This window comes from Leptonotus elevatus, chromosome 1 (assembly GCF_054856555.1).
Source record: "Leptonotus elevatus isolate MCC_2025b chromosome 1, RoL_Lele_1.0, whole genome shotgun sequence".
Classification (NCBI taxonomy): domain Eukaryota; kingdom Metazoa; phylum Chordata; class Actinopteri; order Syngnathiformes; family Syngnathidae; genus Leptonotus; species Leptonotus elevatus.
In genome coordinates this window covers 39,261,257-39,278,463 of record NC_141239.1, presented here as the reverse complement: position 1 = coordinate 39,278,463, position 17,207 = coordinate 39,261,257, and the positions used below count along the sequence as shown (strand labels likewise).

At 39.2% G+C, this 17,207-nt stretch overlaps 1 protein-coding gene across 5 annotated transcripts; it reads right to left on the bottom strand.

The window, feature by feature from the left end:
- Window positions 1–921: 921 nt before the first annotated feature.
- dis3l2 (DIS3 like 3'-5' exoribonuclease 2) lies at window positions 922–15,791 on the bottom strand. 5 transcript variants are annotated; one of them, XM_086098541.1, is made up of 21 exons: window positions 14,064–15,700; window positions 13,850–13,980; window positions 13,497–13,550; window positions 13,280–13,381; window positions 12,989–13,139; window positions 11,780–11,841; window positions 11,443–11,672; window positions 11,194–11,367; window positions 10,094–10,173; window positions 9,909–10,021; window positions 9,689–9,796; window positions 9,317–9,550; window positions 9,150–9,229; window positions 8,801–8,984; window positions 8,589–8,675; window positions 7,685–7,832; window positions 7,465–7,595; window positions 7,103–7,207; window positions 6,615–6,719; window positions 6,286–6,403; window positions 922–3,355 (listed from the first exon to the last, which is right to left on the bottom strand). In XM_086098541.1, the coding sequence occupies exons 1-20, from the start codon at window positions 14,797–14,799 to the stop codon at window positions 6,302–6,304; spliced, it is 3,117 nt and encodes a 1,038-aa protein (XP_085954667.1). In that variant the 5' UTR covers window positions 14,800–15,700; the 3' UTR covers window positions 922–3,355; window positions 6,286–6,301. The 5 variants fall into 5 exon arrangements, with proteins under 5 accessions (XP_085954667.1, XP_085954652.1, XP_085954661.1 ...); XM_086098526.1 differs by lacking the exon at window positions 922–3,355 and adding an exon at window positions 15,720–15,791 and having other exon boundaries at window positions 5,255–6,403; window positions 14,064–14,816; XM_086098535.1 differs by lacking the exon at window positions 922–3,355 and adding an exon at window positions 15,707–15,723 and having other exon boundaries at window positions 5,255–6,403; window positions 14,064–14,816.
- Between the last annotated feature and the right edge of the window lie 1,416 nt (window positions 15,792–17,207).

The following is a 17,207-nucleotide window of genomic DNA, read 5'->3' as shown; positions in this document are numbered from 1 at the left end:
ATCTTGTGGCATTGTGTATTTAGTGGGTTCAAACTGAGTGTTGTAGTGAATTTATATGCAGACTTTGGACCCTGACGGGCATCGGCAAAGATGAGGTGTGACCGTCAGGCATCTTCCAGCTTGTCTAGGCAATAAAGATGTAAACGTGAGATAAAACTAATCAACAGTAAGGGAATAGCTGCTCTTTTCTGGGAGCATCCTGGTGGTGGTTTTCAGCGAGGTCATATCTGTTTGGTAACCACTAGAGATTGAATTTATTTTGTTTGTTTACGGTTACTGTCAATTTCCAGAAGCAAGACAGTTGAATGTACTTCATATACTTCACACCCTCAAGTACATGTTGCTAATTTACAATACAATACGAATCAACACAATGTATCTGTCTTTGGGGTTTACCTTTCAAGTGTGGACGTCACAACTCCGATGAGCCCTACATAGGAATGCGACACAACTGCTTGTGACCCAAGATAATCATAAAATAAAAGTCGTCCTGTTACTTGTGATACTGGGCAATGGTAGTTGGCAAACCAAAGATTGATGGATTTATTGCTTGTGGTGCATAGGTGTGGTAACAATAACATGCCTTGTTGAATCACTATGACGTTGGATTAATGTTTTGCTCACTCACCTTTATCATGCCAGAATATATCTTTCATAATGTTTCTGAGGTTCACGTGGTATAAAATGTCTACGCAACACAGATGTGTTTCTTTAAAACAAAAAACAATAATGCGGAAAGAAACCACAAAATGAAAGGTAATTAAACTACTTGAACACACCCTTTGATTATAACAGGGTATACAGTACATTTATTAAGGTATGAGTATATCAGTATCACTGTTGAATACCACATCTGCACTACAGACACTCATTTATAAAAATGACAAAGTTTTCTCTTTGTAAAAACATACGGGCAATGCATTTCCAAGTACATTCATGTTTATTTCTCCAGAGATAAAATATCAGCCTGTTTCTCTACCACTCTCTTTATTGCTACTTTTGTCATGACACATTCAATGATGATTCAAATATGCATGTAAAAATGGCTGCTGTGAAAAGAGCCAAACAGTATGATGGCAGAGGAACACAGATGCACTTTGAATACTGGCAAGGACAAAGTTACACATGACAGTGACACAACTAAGTACTTCATTTGCGTGGTATGACAAAAATCATAAAAAATAAACCGAGTCCAGTTATTTGTTAAGTAAACAGTTTTTTTTAAGGCCCCATGCCACATTACTACCGCTGCTAGGACCCTATTCTTCTGCATGGAATTAAAGGCACATTGTGTGATAAGTGACCACTAGATGTTGTTATAGCATAGAATGGAGTTAGAAGCACCGCACTACGGTGGCTCAGAGCAACCACTCCACCAATTCTTTATGTGTGAGCAAACGAGCATCTCGGCGAGCCACGGCGACTTGGCAGCCGGAGTAAAGCCCGGCGAGCAACACCGAAATACAGAGTGAGCTGGATTTAGCCGCAGCAGCTAACAAGTAAGGGTGGGAATCTTTGAATATCTCACGATTCGAATCAATTCCGATTTTTTGGTTTGCGATTCCATTCAGAATCGATTTTCGATTAAGAAAGATTTTTGATTCAAAATGATTTGATTGACAATGATTTTTGCTTCAATCTATAGATGTGCAAGGAATTTTTAATGATCTACTCCAGTCTGACTCGCTAATGCTAATTAGCACGCTACTCGTGGCACTTTTATCACTCAAAAGAACGGCTCCACACTGCAATTTTTTTTTTTAGTGGAATAACTTGATCGTGACTTTTTCCTTCTACTCTCTAATGTGGCTACAATTTAACAGTGTATTAGACCGTGTGGAACCACACTGCCCCTCAGTGGCCAAACCGGGTACAACATGAACAGCGCTCCAAATAAAGGCACACACAGACAAGGCAAATAAAATCGATTTTGGGACATTTAAAATTGATTCTGAATCGTAGTAAATGAGAATCACGATTCTTATGAGACTCGATTTTTTTGACACACCTCTACTAACAAGTGCGGCTAATGGGAAAAGCTAGTAATAAAAAATAAAAATAAAAAGCTAGTAAAAGCTTGCGAGAGCAAAGCAGAAAGGTGACGAGCGACGGGAACCCGAATCACGGGACTCAGTGAGAAGCACCTGCAAGCCCCTGCTGTGAGAGGTAAGCGGTGGTCAACCCATTGGGTCTGAATAGATGCAAGCACCATCAGGTCTAACAAGTTGTCCTTTGGGTATCCGTAGCAGGAAGATAACAGCAAATTCACTGCTAAAATTTACACACTGTGGCATTCATCTTTTCAATAATTATTAGTTCACCAAACTAATTGCATTTTTGAGAGCTTAAACATGCTTGAAAACTCATGCATTTTTGCAAAGGGTGAGCCCGTCATACACTGCATCAAATTGATCTGCATGGCTGTGAGTTTAGGACAAATACTTTCTGCTAGGAAAACAATACTGTTTTTGAGAGTCTAAACATTCATGAAAACACATGAATCTTTGCAAACACACATTCGGCCTAGCAAAAAAACCAAACAAACTGTATTTTAGAGCAGTGATTTGTAACCGCTGTGCTGTGGCCTAACCTTGGGCCGCAAACTAATTTCAGTTTTGTCATTTTGGGCCGCGACAGCCGCAGGCAGCTTTCAATTGACAAATGGAGCAGGGTATTTTTTAAAACCGAATATTTCTCCCCCTCCTAGAAAAAACAATCTGTAATATTGCCCGGTAGTTTTGTGCTAAATTCATTCATAATCCTAAATAGTCTGTTTAGCCACGCTGCTGTCAGCATGTAGTGGGTCTGGGTGCACAGAATGCAATGGCAACGCAATCAACGACACTGTTCCAAAATTACAAATATCTTGCATCTAATAACGGCAAAAATATGCAGGATAGAAATGCAGCCTGTCGAAATTTCATGTTTTCTTCTATTTCAGGGTTTCATTATACGTTCAGCCTCTCGTCATTGTTGTCCAATGGGAGCACAGATCGTCACGCGGGAAAAAAGTCAGCTTTTGGTCTGGACCAAACAAGAGGACTTTTCTGGTCTGAATACATACACCCACACTGCAGTTAATTCTGTTCTCGAAGAATTACTCACCGTTTCCTTGTTGAATGTTGAACAGCGAGAGGCGCTTCGTGCATTTTTAGCTGGTTAAGATGTTCGTGCTTTTTCGTTTCCTCTAAGACTAGACCGAAGACAACATTTTCATCCGTTGGCGTGATTGGTCAAAACAAAAGTGCACAAGATGCCACATCGTCCAATCAGCTCGAAGTATTGTACAGTATGTCCCGCCTTTCCCGAGTAAATCACCACGGAGCAGTCCCAGAGATTGATAATGTGAAGAACTCTGTGGAGTGAATCACAATTATCAATCAGGTTACACTGCCTCGTTTGTTTAATTATTATTATTTTTAATCCACATAAACGCACACAGAAACTGAGAAGTTGGGCAAATCTATTGGGTGTCAGTCTTTACACATAAATAAATGTCAATGATGACCACATTGTATCATGTTATTTTATAATGATTTTATAAACCTAAACCAGATTTAATTTAGTTATTAAATACAAACAATAATACGTCAACATAAATCATAATTTCTGAATGGGCCCAGGGCTTCAAGGTAAAAAAGGTTAAGAACTCCTGTTTTAAAGGTTTATTGTGCCATTTTCAATAAATGGCTCAGTAGCACCCCCTACAAATTTTTGACAAAGTAGGCCCGGTTGTACATTTAACTACATCTCCAAAAATTGGAAGACACAGGTAACAGCCCAAAACCTGCAAAAGTCTTTTGAATTTTTGCCCCATTTATGCACTTTCATAGAGACATATTTTAAAATAACTCATTATTTGATCCCGTTGGCTTTTTATTTTGTCCATTGTTTTTGCCATGGCTATATGGCGAACTTGGATGTTTTGTCATGACAACAAAAGCTGTTTAAACGTTATCAGATGCTCATATGTTTTCAAAATGTCACACAATTGATGAGAGTCTAGGCCTGAAGACGTCTACAATTACTTACTTGTAGTCATAGCACCACCTGTTGGTGAATTTAGCACACTCTTCAAAAGTTTGTCCTGGATGTCTGAGGGCCCTTTATAGCTCATTGCATCCCTAGTTTTGTTTTGAAATAATATTTTATGCCTTTTTTTTCACATTTGCAAGTTAATTTGGGTTGGAAACACCCAGGATGCCATTTTCAAGCACAAAATAAATGCAAGGTTATAAATGCTTATGAAATGGCAGTGTAGTTTACAATTATTGCAAAAATGTGGATGGAAGGTATTTTTCTATCCCCGTGTCCACAAGGCTGGGTCCTCTCCAAAGGTCGAATTTGTCGGCTGCATGACGTCACTCCCGGCGCGACTCGACAGCACGCACGGACTTACATATGAATGGATTGTCAATGCTGCTTGTCGGTAGCGCATTGACCGACAGTGTCCATGTGTGCTGTCGAGTCGCGCCGAGAGTGACGTCATGCAGCCGACAAATTCAGCCTTCGGAGGACCCAGCTTTGTGAATTTGGACACAGGCTTTATGTGTGTGTCAGAAATAATAACATATAGAAATAACTGTAGTTATATGAAATCGAGACAATTTTGTTACTTTGATGTAGTACGTGAAAAGGGTAGTCGACACCTTTTGGTCTTTTTTTTTTTAAGTATATTTTTGTTCTTGACCACTGATTGTTTTGACCAAATAAACTAACTAGCTAACAATGGGCCAATTTCTCATTATTTTCAATTGGTAAATACTGTAAATTTTACTGTGATTGGGTCACAGTTTTCCTCAAACTGTATATGGGAATCAACTATCCTCTTGGTAGTTGCCGATAACTCTGCATCTTTGGTAGCCATGTTGGGCATTCAATCAAATACCAGCTCAGTGGCCTAGTGGTAGAGTGTCCGCCCAAGATTGTAAGGTTGTTGGGTCATACCAAAGACTATAAAAAAATGGGACCAACTGCCACCCTGCTTGTCACTCAGCATTAAGGGTTGGAATTGGGGGATTAGATCACCAAATGATTCCCGAGCGTGGACCCAGCTGCTGCTCACCGCTCCCACAGGGGATGGGTCAAATGCAGAGAACGAATTTCGGTGAACGTTCCTTAACTTCGCCGAGTTTAGCAGGTGATGCAAGGTTTCAACAGATGCGGAGCTGTTCAGGCATTTTCCTTGTTGAGTGGCAGCGTAGGAACCATATATGTGCTTGAATAATGAGTAGCAATAAAAAAACCTGAACCGTTCGTTTTGAAAGCCTTTCACCTTTTATCGTCTATTGCAAACAATCTTCAAACTGCATTGATGTCACACTTATGTCACAAACTCACTCTAACCTATATTATATATAAATCAATGGGAAAAATTATAATTTGGGTGGCATGGGACCTTTAAAATACATTTAAAGCTCAGGCTGCAGCAAAACAAAAAGAATGCATACATCTTTAACTGAGAAGAAACAAGACTTACGGTTTAAAATAAGATGGCACAGTTAAATTATATTCAACATGCACAGGTACTATATTGAGGTACGGTACATATAAAACATAACAGAGGCTTGTTCAAAAGTAAAATCTAAACATTTTTTTAAGAGACTCAATAAAAAAAACAGCTTTCAGTTACATTAGCCAATAATTATGTTCATCAGCGATTTAAATTCAAGTCTATCCCAAACCTTAAAATAAAAACAAAGAGTGAATAAATTATTCATCTTAAGCCAAGTCTGACAAGCAAACAAGTGCTTAGTTTCAGTTGTGGAACACCTTTTCAGAAAATAATATATATTCAAATGTGAGAACATAAATTGCCCTGTGTGAAAAATACAGGTTTCACCATGTAAAATGAAGAATTTAAATAAATAATGAAAATTAAGAAATAACACTCGATGTGTGGAATTGCTATCTGCGGTACTTACTACTGATCTAAATGAGTAAAAGAAACTCAAGTTCGTATTCCCATGTACCAAAACAAAGCCATCAAAACTTCCACTTTACAAACTCAAACAATTGTTGATATTTTACCTAAAGAACTTGTGTATCTTAAGACTCTGTAAAATCTATCCGAATAAATACAATGACCTATAATCAATCTTGTCTACTTTATGGACTACCGGTATACTGTGCTACATTTTTAATACAAAGCATGATTAATTGGCGAGTTCACAGCGTGTTACAATTTTCTTTCTTCAAGTCACAATGTCAGACTGCATCTCCGAGTGTTTTGCAGCTAATGGTAGTGTCCATGTGTTAAAAAAAAAATAAATACTGCTTGCTTACATTACGTGTCAAGTATTTATGGTGAAATCGCATTGGGCCTCTTCAGTGATGCGTTGCATTTCATGGGCATGCCGTCTGCTTTGAGCTGCACCTCCACTAGTGTGAAGATGGAAATGACCTGTGAAGAAATCAACAATTCACAAAACCTTAATAAACGCACTACACTACAACCAAATATTATTGTCCTGTCCACATCTTAATGCTGTACTTAGTATCATGTGCATAAGGATACTTTTGTATTTGCTACTGCTCTAAAAAAATAAAGATTAAAAGAACAAATGTGTTGTCAATATCCCAGTGGAAGACTATCATTAACGAAAGAGATTCACCTGCTCAAATGGAGGTTTCTGTGGGTCCTCTGCTGTCCACAAGAGAGTCATCTCAGATTTCTTCCCCACCTTGTGATGGTGGAATGTGACCAGTCCGGCGACAGACTGATGGTCACAGAAAAACAAAATGCTTTGTTGAAATCAATCAAGCTCCAAGCTGCTGTGCACTGCTCTCTCCTCTTTTTATCAAATGCCCACAATATTCTGGTAGTCAATGTTCAGCTAAGCTGTCATATCCCTGCTTTCTGAAAGTGTGGCCTCCAGGTGGATAAGAACTGTCAGATCTGCTCCATTTATCAACACTTACAAGGTCACAGAACATTTGGTTGTTAGTCAGAGTAGTTGCTGTGAGCAGCTGGCAGTACATTGATTGACAATGCTTTCCCTCATTAAAGGTGAAAGATGGCGCTTGTTAATTGGCTTTAAGATAGATGCACAGAATGTAAATGCTGAATCATTTTTACATTAGAAAGTACACAATGGACAACCTTGCAGTAGATGCGCTTCTGCACTCCGTAACGCAGAACCAGAACATCGAAGGACTGATCCAACACGGCCATCACCATGGCCTCAGAATCCAGGGGACCACAGTCCTGTTGAACAAAGACTTAAAATGAATGTGATGCTTGCAAACAATAATGAAAAACGCCTTCCTTCACATGCACGGATTATCCTTTATATTAGACAGCATGGGACAATAATTCCATGAATTAACCATTTGCCTTTCACATGTAGCCAAATAAGGGACCCAAAATACTGTATTAGATACATACACTCAGTATATGTGCAGCAAACTACAACCACAATAATAAACATATTGTTAAATGACTGGTAAAATATTGTTACCAACCTTTACAAAAACTCCAAAGAAGAGCTCGGAGCTCAGTTCTTGTACTCTTTTGGATGCAGTCTTTTTCTCATTGCAGCGTGAAGTCTGTTTATGGACTTCCTCTGTTGACAGTCCTAACTTGGGGCCACGGTCTGAAGGAAAATATAGAGCAGAATTTTTTTTTTTTTAAAGAAAAAAGTTTTCATGAAATCTGCACTTGCATTATGTTTAGAACCCATACTCAGTGAAGATGCCAGCAATCTGTGCACAATGATGTCAGCATAGCGCCTGATGGGTGACGTGAAGTGAGTGTAAAGAGGAACATTCAAGGCGTAATGCTTAAAAAGCGTTTCCTCTTGGAGTACACCTGTACAGAAGTATAATGCCATCTAGAAAACACAATAGTCCAGAGAAAAAGATCGGAATTATTAACTTCATATACAGATACAGTAGATACTTGGCTGGTGCATTACAGCAAATAACATGTTTTTGTTACGTGACGTCAATATTAAGGATGTTCGATACTACATTTGATCAGACTGATACCAGTATGAGTATGCAACTTTTGAGTAGTTACTGATACTAAGCTCTGAAATGAATTTTGATTAGAGGCTGATGTTTAGTTTTTTTGTTTTTCATGAATCTCGCAGGATTCCCTCAAGATGAAAGTTAACTTTACCGTTAATCAAGGGAATTGGGACGGTACAAGATAAAAAGTTCAAAGGAGCAGACGGAAGCAGGATTACCCAATAGGTAAAAAAAAAAAAAAACTCAAAAGATGTGTGTGTAGGTACCTTTTGTTACATGGTGGGGCCAATATAGCAGGATTTCACAGAGTTGTGGGGCCCACTCATCCTTGTGGGGCCATTTTACTGGGCCCAACAAGTTTAGACCTCTTCTTGAGGGTCAAGACTTGGTTTTAGAGTTTAGGTTTGAAATGGGTTATGGTTGAGGTAAGGATAAGGAATAGGGGTAGGCAATCATTTTTGATGGTTGGGGTTAAGGGAAGGGGCTAGGAAATGCATTATGTCAATGAGATGGCCCCACAAAGACAGTTCAGTGTGGATGTGGGGGGTGCTCGTGTGCGTGCTTTTTTTTTTTCACTTCGACAAACAGCAACCATAGAGTGAAACAATCAAGCTAACCTGCATTGTTCTGGAGCACATGTGGGTGAGAACTTCTTTCCGGGCAATGGAATATTCATCATTACCAAGAGTGGAAAGTAGACTCTTCTAAATGTTTAAAAAAAAAAAAAAAGCAAAAATGATTCAATTACCTAATTTTACCGTAACAGTTGATAGAGACTGAATGGTAATCATCAAATGGTTAAATCTGTATTGTTGTACTGAATACCAACATGCAAAGCGCCAGCAGAGGAAAGGTCAATGTCAATGCCCAGCTGGTCACACAGCTCTTGTAGCTCATCCACCATCTTAATCTTGGGTGGAGGGTGGCGTCTGAGCAATGCTAACTCAGGGAAGTGTTTGTAAATATGGTGGGCTGTGGCAATGTTAGCTAGTAACATGAATTCTTCAACCAACCTAGAAAACAAAGGAAAAAAAGGCAGCTAACAATAGGTCCCATGTAGATCAAATATATATACGGTCTTAGAGTATAATGTAAATATGTGATATAATAAATATTCATCAATATAGAAATTACGCTTTGAGATTCAGAGATAACAGTATAGTAGCACAAATACCAACTTGTTACTATCTCTGTACTGGTAAATGTAGCAGCCTTGGGGCATCATGGTCTCTTTGTCCAACATGAAAGAGAGTTTCAGCTGAAACAAGGACAACAAAATGTAAGTGCTTAAGTTAAATGAGGGAAACACACAGTCCAACAGTCTATATCCCTGATCTTCACATACCTGGTCCAGTCGGACCGCTCCTCCAGAGAAGCGCTGAGCTCTGAGATTCTTTGCAATGGAATGCAGGTTCAGCACCGCCTGGTGGATCACGTTAATGTGGTGGTCTGGGTCCACAGGAGGCAGCTCTTCAGCAGAAAATGTCTTCTCAGGGGCCTCAATCATACTCTGAGCATGCTCATAACTCAACTTGACACACGAGCGGATCACGGAGCGGCCAAACCACTCACTCAGAATCTGTCCACAGAAAGAGGAACAAGAAATACAATACTGATTGCAAGACTACGGACAAATAGTTTGGATTTTCATTTGAGTTATTGACCATATGTTTCCATGCACCTCATCAGCGCTACAAAAATTCTCCTATGAAAATACCTTTCCCTCAGGTGTGATTTTCCAAATGACAGAGAAGGTAAGCCTGTCAGCGAGAGGGTTCAAACTACATAGCTCCTCGCAAAGCAGCCTTGGCAACATAGGGATGACCTAGTAACAAGGAACAACATCACGGTGATCAAGTAACAGTTGCATCCATCAACTATCAAACTATGAGAATTATCTAGACCATTTAAGTGAACAATAATATAAGGTTACTCACTTTTTGTACAAGATACACACTTGTGGCTCGCCGGCTGGCAATCTTATCCAAAGCATTGCCCTCCTCCACAAAATAACTGACATCAGCAATGTGGACCCCCAGCTCATAGTTGCCTGTATTAAATGCAAACATACTTATGAGTAGCCATCATTTTCCAGGTATTACAGTTCAAGTGTATAAATTACCATCTGGAAGCTTTTTACATGACAAGGCATCATCCAGATCCCTGGCGGTCGCTGGGTCAATTGTGAAGATGCACTCCTTCCTAAACATGAATGTACAATAATTCCTCATGAGGTAAACAAATGTATCAACTAACTAAATGCACCCTTTGAGTGACTGCCAGTCAATCGCAGAGCACATACGCTTAAGACAACACATTCACTTCCTCTAACATCCAAAAGACGATGTTAGAGGAAAACGCCGTAAACCCAAACACCAATGCCACGCTGCCTTTACAATAGATATTTGCATGGGAATTTCTGACGATTTTGAGCTTCAGCAGAAAATCAACTAGTTTGTGCCCCTGCCAGTGCGCAATCATCCACAGGAGTAAAGTTAATGGATCCTTTTTCTTTCTTTTTTTACAGTGTTCCCATTATTCGTGGCGGATACGATTTGAGACCTGCCATGCATAGGGAAAATCTGCAAGTAATTGAGGCACCCCAACTGCCTATAGGCACAACAATATGGTGGCAAAACACTACTGCCTGAATGTTTGGTGGTGGTCGGAGGGGGCCGTAGGCACACACTGGTGGCCAAGCTTCCGTCAGCTAAGTTAAGTAAATTAAGTAGCTTACCGCCACCACGGTTTGAATGAGTGAGTGCACGAATAATGTATCCATTCCATTGTAAAGCATCTTTGAGTGTCTAGAAAAGTGCTATATAAATACGATACATTATTATTACTTTTTGTCTAAGTAAGGCTCCTCAACTCACATCAACATAGTTCCTTGGCACCAAGATGCCACAAGATTGCACCAAAGAAATACCTGAATTGCTTTGGCTTGAGCACATAAACAGTGAGTAGGTGAATTTTTCAGTGAATAACGGAGAAAAACGCATCAGCAAATAGGTAAATCGGCTAGTAGGCAATTGTGAACATGCAGGAGGGCACCAATGTATGTTTATTGCCTAGTGTGTTTTTCATACAAACATTTACTGCAAATATGACTTTGCGACTGTGTTAACATAGTGACTGATTACGTGTGTTCAAACTTGCAAATTCAGGTAACTGTTGTGAAGAGAACCCTCAATAAACATAAGCCGACTGCACAAATCCCACCTTAAGTCTTTTCTCTTGGCCATTTCCTCAGGTGGGATGTTCCAAGGCACATTCCTGGGTAAGCAATCAATCACTTCATCTGAGAACTCAGAAAAATCGACATCATACTCTATCAGAACGCCCTCCGTTTCTGGCTCGATTTCCCCAGCCTGGCCCAGCGTCTTCGCTAATCGACTGATGGAACACAAAGCAAGCGAGAGTCATTAACATACTAATCAACTAGCAGTCCAGACAATATTCAATATTCACCCTTCTGCAAAGTTGCTGTCAGCCGGACAGTTGGTGATGCGGCAGATGAAAAGTGTGTTGGCGTAATCATCAGGGCGGAAGATAAAATCTTCTGGACAATCTGATAGAGGAACATTAATCCTTGGCACGCGGTGGTCCACAGGGGAGAACATGGCAAAAGGCTTGTCAGGTAGAAATTTTAGGAAACCAGTCACAGCCCTTGAGTGCTGCTTTTCAACAATGTACACCACCTGGTACATGGATGATGAGAAAGTTGTCATAAGAAATTGGGACGAATTAAGGCCAGAGCTGATATCTGCTTAAAAATAAATCATAATTATAGAAGTAGAAAGCTCACTTTAGCAGTCATTTGAAGTACTTCGCCATTGGACTTTGTTGTATAGGTGTTATCCAGAGGGTCTAGAAAGGAAAAAAACAGCTGCTTTACTTCATTTAAGTGGTGGATTCTAACTAAATCACAGTACAGGAATCTCCTGCGTATTTGAGGTTCGTCATGAATACTTCTTTTCACATTTTTTGGGGGTGCCATTTCTGAAATGCCCGAACAAGCTGCTGCCAAAGCTATATCTAAATCGGGAAGTAGTGCAATAATTAGCATCAAGAGAGCATGTAAGATATCTGAGAGTTAAGCTTATTTGTATATAAGGGATGAGCAAGTAATAGCCTGAGTTGTATATGCGCGAGAATGCATGTACGTGCACACTTTTAGTGCATTTTTCAAAAATAAAAACAATCTGTGTCTAGTTGTTCAAAACTCAGTTATATCTTTAACCACTGGTTAAGTAGATTTAACCAAAGGTTAACTTTAACGGCACTGTTACCTTGTTGTTCAGAACTCCGTTAACTTTTACATTACATTTAAAGGCCGGTTACTTAACGGCGGGTTAATAACCGCAGGTTAGGGGTTAAACAGTGGTTAAAATAACCGAGAATTGAACAACTGGGCCTTGGAAGAAATGTATTTTTAAGAGTTATATTGTAAGATGAGTTTGGAATGATAATTGCCTGTTTTGGGATCACAGTTTGTGGTATATTTAAATGTTATACTATTTATATAGGCAATTATAAACATTTTGGGGGAGTGCAAGTTTGCGCAGTCCTTTCTGTATCTGCAATGTGCACTCACAATCAACTCCATTGGATACATATGCACAATGATATTTAATATTATCCAGAATGAGGGCAATATCAACAGTTATGCTTTTATAAAGAGATTATGCCTAGTTTTGACACCATCAGAGATATTAATTTAAGAATACATGTAATATTGTGGTTGTAGTTTGAAGTGGGGTATAATATCCAAATATGTTGTACGGAGTCTCTCTTAGGTGGCAAAACAAATTAAGCAAAATATTAGAGCATGTGTTTGGTGCAGCCTAAATACTATAATACTGATATTGTCAAATATTACCGTTTTATAGAGACAAACCCCGATCATGCAACCTGAGCAATACTACTAGCATTTTTTGGACTAAGCTCTCGTCATTCACTTCATTATATCGCGCAGGTGTACCTAATCAAGTGACCAACGGGGGCGTGTTCTGACCTTTGCTTGCGAGCTCACCCTGGTCACTACGCTGACCTTTCACAGAAACGTGTTGCACTTGCACCATCTTCTTGCGGGTAGTTTGGACCAGGTTTCCCTTAGGGGTTTCTGACTCACTGACTCCCTCACAGTCAGCGTCAGACCTCACAACCTACATGGGGAAAACGTTTAGATCAGTTGAATCAATGGCAATGTCACTTAAATCAGCTTTTGAGAATTACTTTTTGTGGTTTATACTGTAGTGTGTAGGGGGATTGAAACCATTACATGGATGGATCAATATAAGAATACCTTCCATTGTTCCCGTGGTAAGATTTGCACCACGACTATGTCTCCATTTAATGCCCTGTTACGAGCAATTATGCCATCCAAAAATATATCTCTTGTATTATCCTGTAAATAAAAAAAAGTTTCTTTGTACATTTCAACCAGTAATGAGATTATATTATTACAAAAAAATGTATCAAATTATTTTTAAGATGACATTATCACAGCAAGATTCACTCACAGGAGATGGAATGAAAGCGTCATGGTACTTCTTGGGGTTTATTCGCAATTGTCCCTGAGGAAAAAAACAAATTTGGATCATGCAATAGTCTTGCAGTAGAAGCTACATGGTTCAGTTACTCCCATTGTAGCACTACGTACGCATACGTAAAAGAAAACAGTAGTACACACTACACACACAGGGTCAAATGGTTTTGTACAAATTAAAATGACTACCTCAAAAATGTTGTTTTTAATAAAAGCAAATATATTTTTATGTAAGCAACTCATATTTATGTGCATACAATATACTTTCAGTTTTATCCCTGCTCACAAATTTGTCACAATCCAAGTTGCACCTCTGAACCAGTGTACCTGAATAAGATCTCCTCTTTTAAGGCCATGAGAAACATCCTCAAATGTCATATAGGGTTCAAACACTTGTTTCCTTGACCCTCTGCCTCCTTTGTTCTTATTCTTGTCTGCGGGCGAGTTAGCACTGGAAGCTGAAACAAATTTAAATGCAATTTATAGCAGTCAAAATATTCCTAATACATTCATTAGCATAATCAGAATTTACTAAATGTACCTGTGGGTTTTTGTAGTTTGCTAAAATCATGAGGGGACTTGGAACTGGGACTGTCACCTGAACATTTAGCGCTTGCAGCTTTTGGCTTGCACTCCTCCAGCTGCATGGGCGGATTCTTTTTCTTTGTCATCTTTGTGCTCTCTTGTTCCAGTTTGTTTAAACTGTCTTTCTGTTGGACACTGTCAACAATCCGGCTGCCGTCCTTAGACATTTCCTTGCTGGTGTCTTTAGTTTTCTTCCGCTGACGATGGTGCTTCTTGGAGTCATTTGGCGATGAAGAACTAAGCTCCTCTCCTGACTCAATGTCCCCATCTTGGCTAGTGGCAGTATCCCTTCTCTGTGCCTTCCTATGCTTTTCAGTCACACCTGGCTTTCTCTCATTGTCATGCTGTGCATTTTGAATGCTCAATTTCATCACATACAATGACAGAGAGCTCTCGTCTCCTTTGTCTTTGTCACTTGAATCAGAGAGATTATTTGGCATCGGGTCTTTTTTTTCTTGGGGTATGCTCATCTTGTCACTCTGAGCTTGAAGCACTGTGCTCGGCCCATTGTCTTCCCTAGGAAGAGATGACTCCTTGGCATATTGCTCCAGAAACTTCGTGAAGGTGCTGCTGCGGTGCTGGCTCAGAAGTTTGGCATAGGCATCTTTGCGACAGGGAGCTTTAGACTCACTTTGACTGCCTTGCGCCTCTCGTTTGGGGTTGGCTCTCTTAGGTTGCAGAGAAGAATCCATGTGCAATATAAAACACTCTGAGGGTAAATGAGAAAGTGATGTGACAAATAAACGATGGGCAGCAGATATTTTTGTAGTAACCGGCAACTCTCCTACTAGTGTTATTTTGCCATGAACTGCTCTGATTGGTCAATCGCCGGACTCAGTCATACACTGGGTATGGTTCCTGCCTGCTTCATCCCCTTATGTGTCTTTTCACTAAATTTTCATTTCGTTTTGCCACTAAAGATAGGCTGATATCGGCATTACCAGCCTAACCCTAATCGTCAGAGCATTCCCAAGCTTAGCCCGCCCCTAACCATAACCCTCAGGCTGTTGTCAACATTACCATCTTAACTCTAACATAATAATGGACCTCCGAGCATATAGGCCGTTGTCAAAAATTGTAGCATTGATTTTTTATGTACATAGCGTGATAGGAACCCGTGCCCCTCCAATTTCTGGGTGGCCGCCCTAACCATTCTGCTACGTGCTAGTACATATTCTCTAGCGTCGGATGTGTCCTGTACTTGTAGTTCTCGCGCGATTCACGGCAAAATAGCGTCACGGTAAATTGTCCACTTCGTAAACGATGAATCGCCATCCAGCAGTTCTCTTTTGAACGTATTTGTTAAATAAACGTCACATACACACAGCACTAAACTCCGGTTATAAGTTAAACCGATCGGGATAATTCTGTTTCAGACAAGCAGGAATTTACTGTGCCAGTAAACTAAACGTGACAGTTAGAAGTGAACGTTACCAGCTAACCTTAGCCGCTAAAATTGAGTGCTAGCGTTATTTTGAGACGGCAAGGACTGGTTTTAACGCACATGTACATTTGTACAACTTCTGCTCTATACCAATTTAATCAAGAACATTATACAGTATCAACGAAACGTGAACAATAACTAACTCACTACCTTACATCGATTACGTACCAGGCAGTGATCTTCTTCTCTTGAGAAATTTTCGCGGTTGGCATTGGCAAACAACGTAATGCTACATTTCCGCCATCTACTGGTTAGGAGTTTAGAACAGAAGCGCTAACAACATGTATTAAATGAATGAAAATAAATAAAATAAACACTATAGTCTTTCTGTTTTTCTCTACAATAATAAAACAATTATTTTATCTACCACTGTCTCAAATGAGCTGTCTTCTTTCTCTGTCAAAGCTCGTCTGAGCATTATTATTATTATTATTATTATTATTATTATTATTATTATTATTATTATTATTATTATTATTATTATTATTATTATTATTATTATTATACTCCACTATTTGTTGTTGTTCACATGGACGCAAACTCCCACTTTATCACTTCCGGTGTCGTAAAAAAGTACAGTAATTGAATTCATGATGCCTTTCGGCTGTGGGAAATATTGAAATCGGTTTTTTCAATCCACAAAATGTCCCACACTGCAAATCAAAGTATAATATTCACCTATATTTATCTATATTACAAAAAAATCATGCTTTATTTAAAAATGCCAAAGATTAACTGCATCTGATTTCAAATGAACACGCTTACATTTTTAACAAGAAAATACCTCTAGAGGGCAGCAAATATTTAAATGTACAGTATACGTACTTAGTGAGTGATGAGCAAACTCGGTGATGGAAAATGAGAAAGCATTGTAGGCTGTATTCTGATTTTGCATCTTGCCTCACTTATCGTCTTTCAACTCATAGTAAAACAATAGATTTTTAAGCAAGAGCAGTACCAAATTAAAGATCTGCAGACTAATATCATACTTTCCTTTATAATTGCTTGCACATGTTCCATGTAAGACATCAAGATGTGGATCTAATCCATCCATTAAGCTGTTTTGGAGCAAAATGCAAACTAAACCCTGGATGGATTGTCACTCAATCACCAGACAGACACATACAGAGACAGAGACACACTTCACATTCATTGGGAACTGACTGAACACACTACCTGCACACACAAAAACGGGCAAGTGAATTACCATCAGTGACTGCATGTGCATATAATGTATGCGAAATTATTCTACCGAAAGCAATGGATATGAATATGCTATATAGCTTTAGTTGTATTTGACGATAGAGTATACATAATTCCCAGCATAATATATAGCTGATCCAGAAAAGATAGACTATCATGCTTGTGAGTCATGATTGTTATACACAGACAAACAACACTCCAAAACACAAGTCAAAACTAATTAGTCAAATATTTAGTTAATCTTTCAACGTCATATTTTCTAATATATGTGTATTTAAAATATATGCAGCCTGCTTGTAAAACATTTTGCTCGTCAAACTCAATTCCCTTCATCAAACCCTAAGAAACCCCTGAGAGAGCAGAGTATGTTAAACAAAAAAAGAAAGAAAGAGAAGAAGGCTGGTGCCATCTCTGCCATGATTGCGGTTGCACAAACCCAAGTTGTAAAGCATG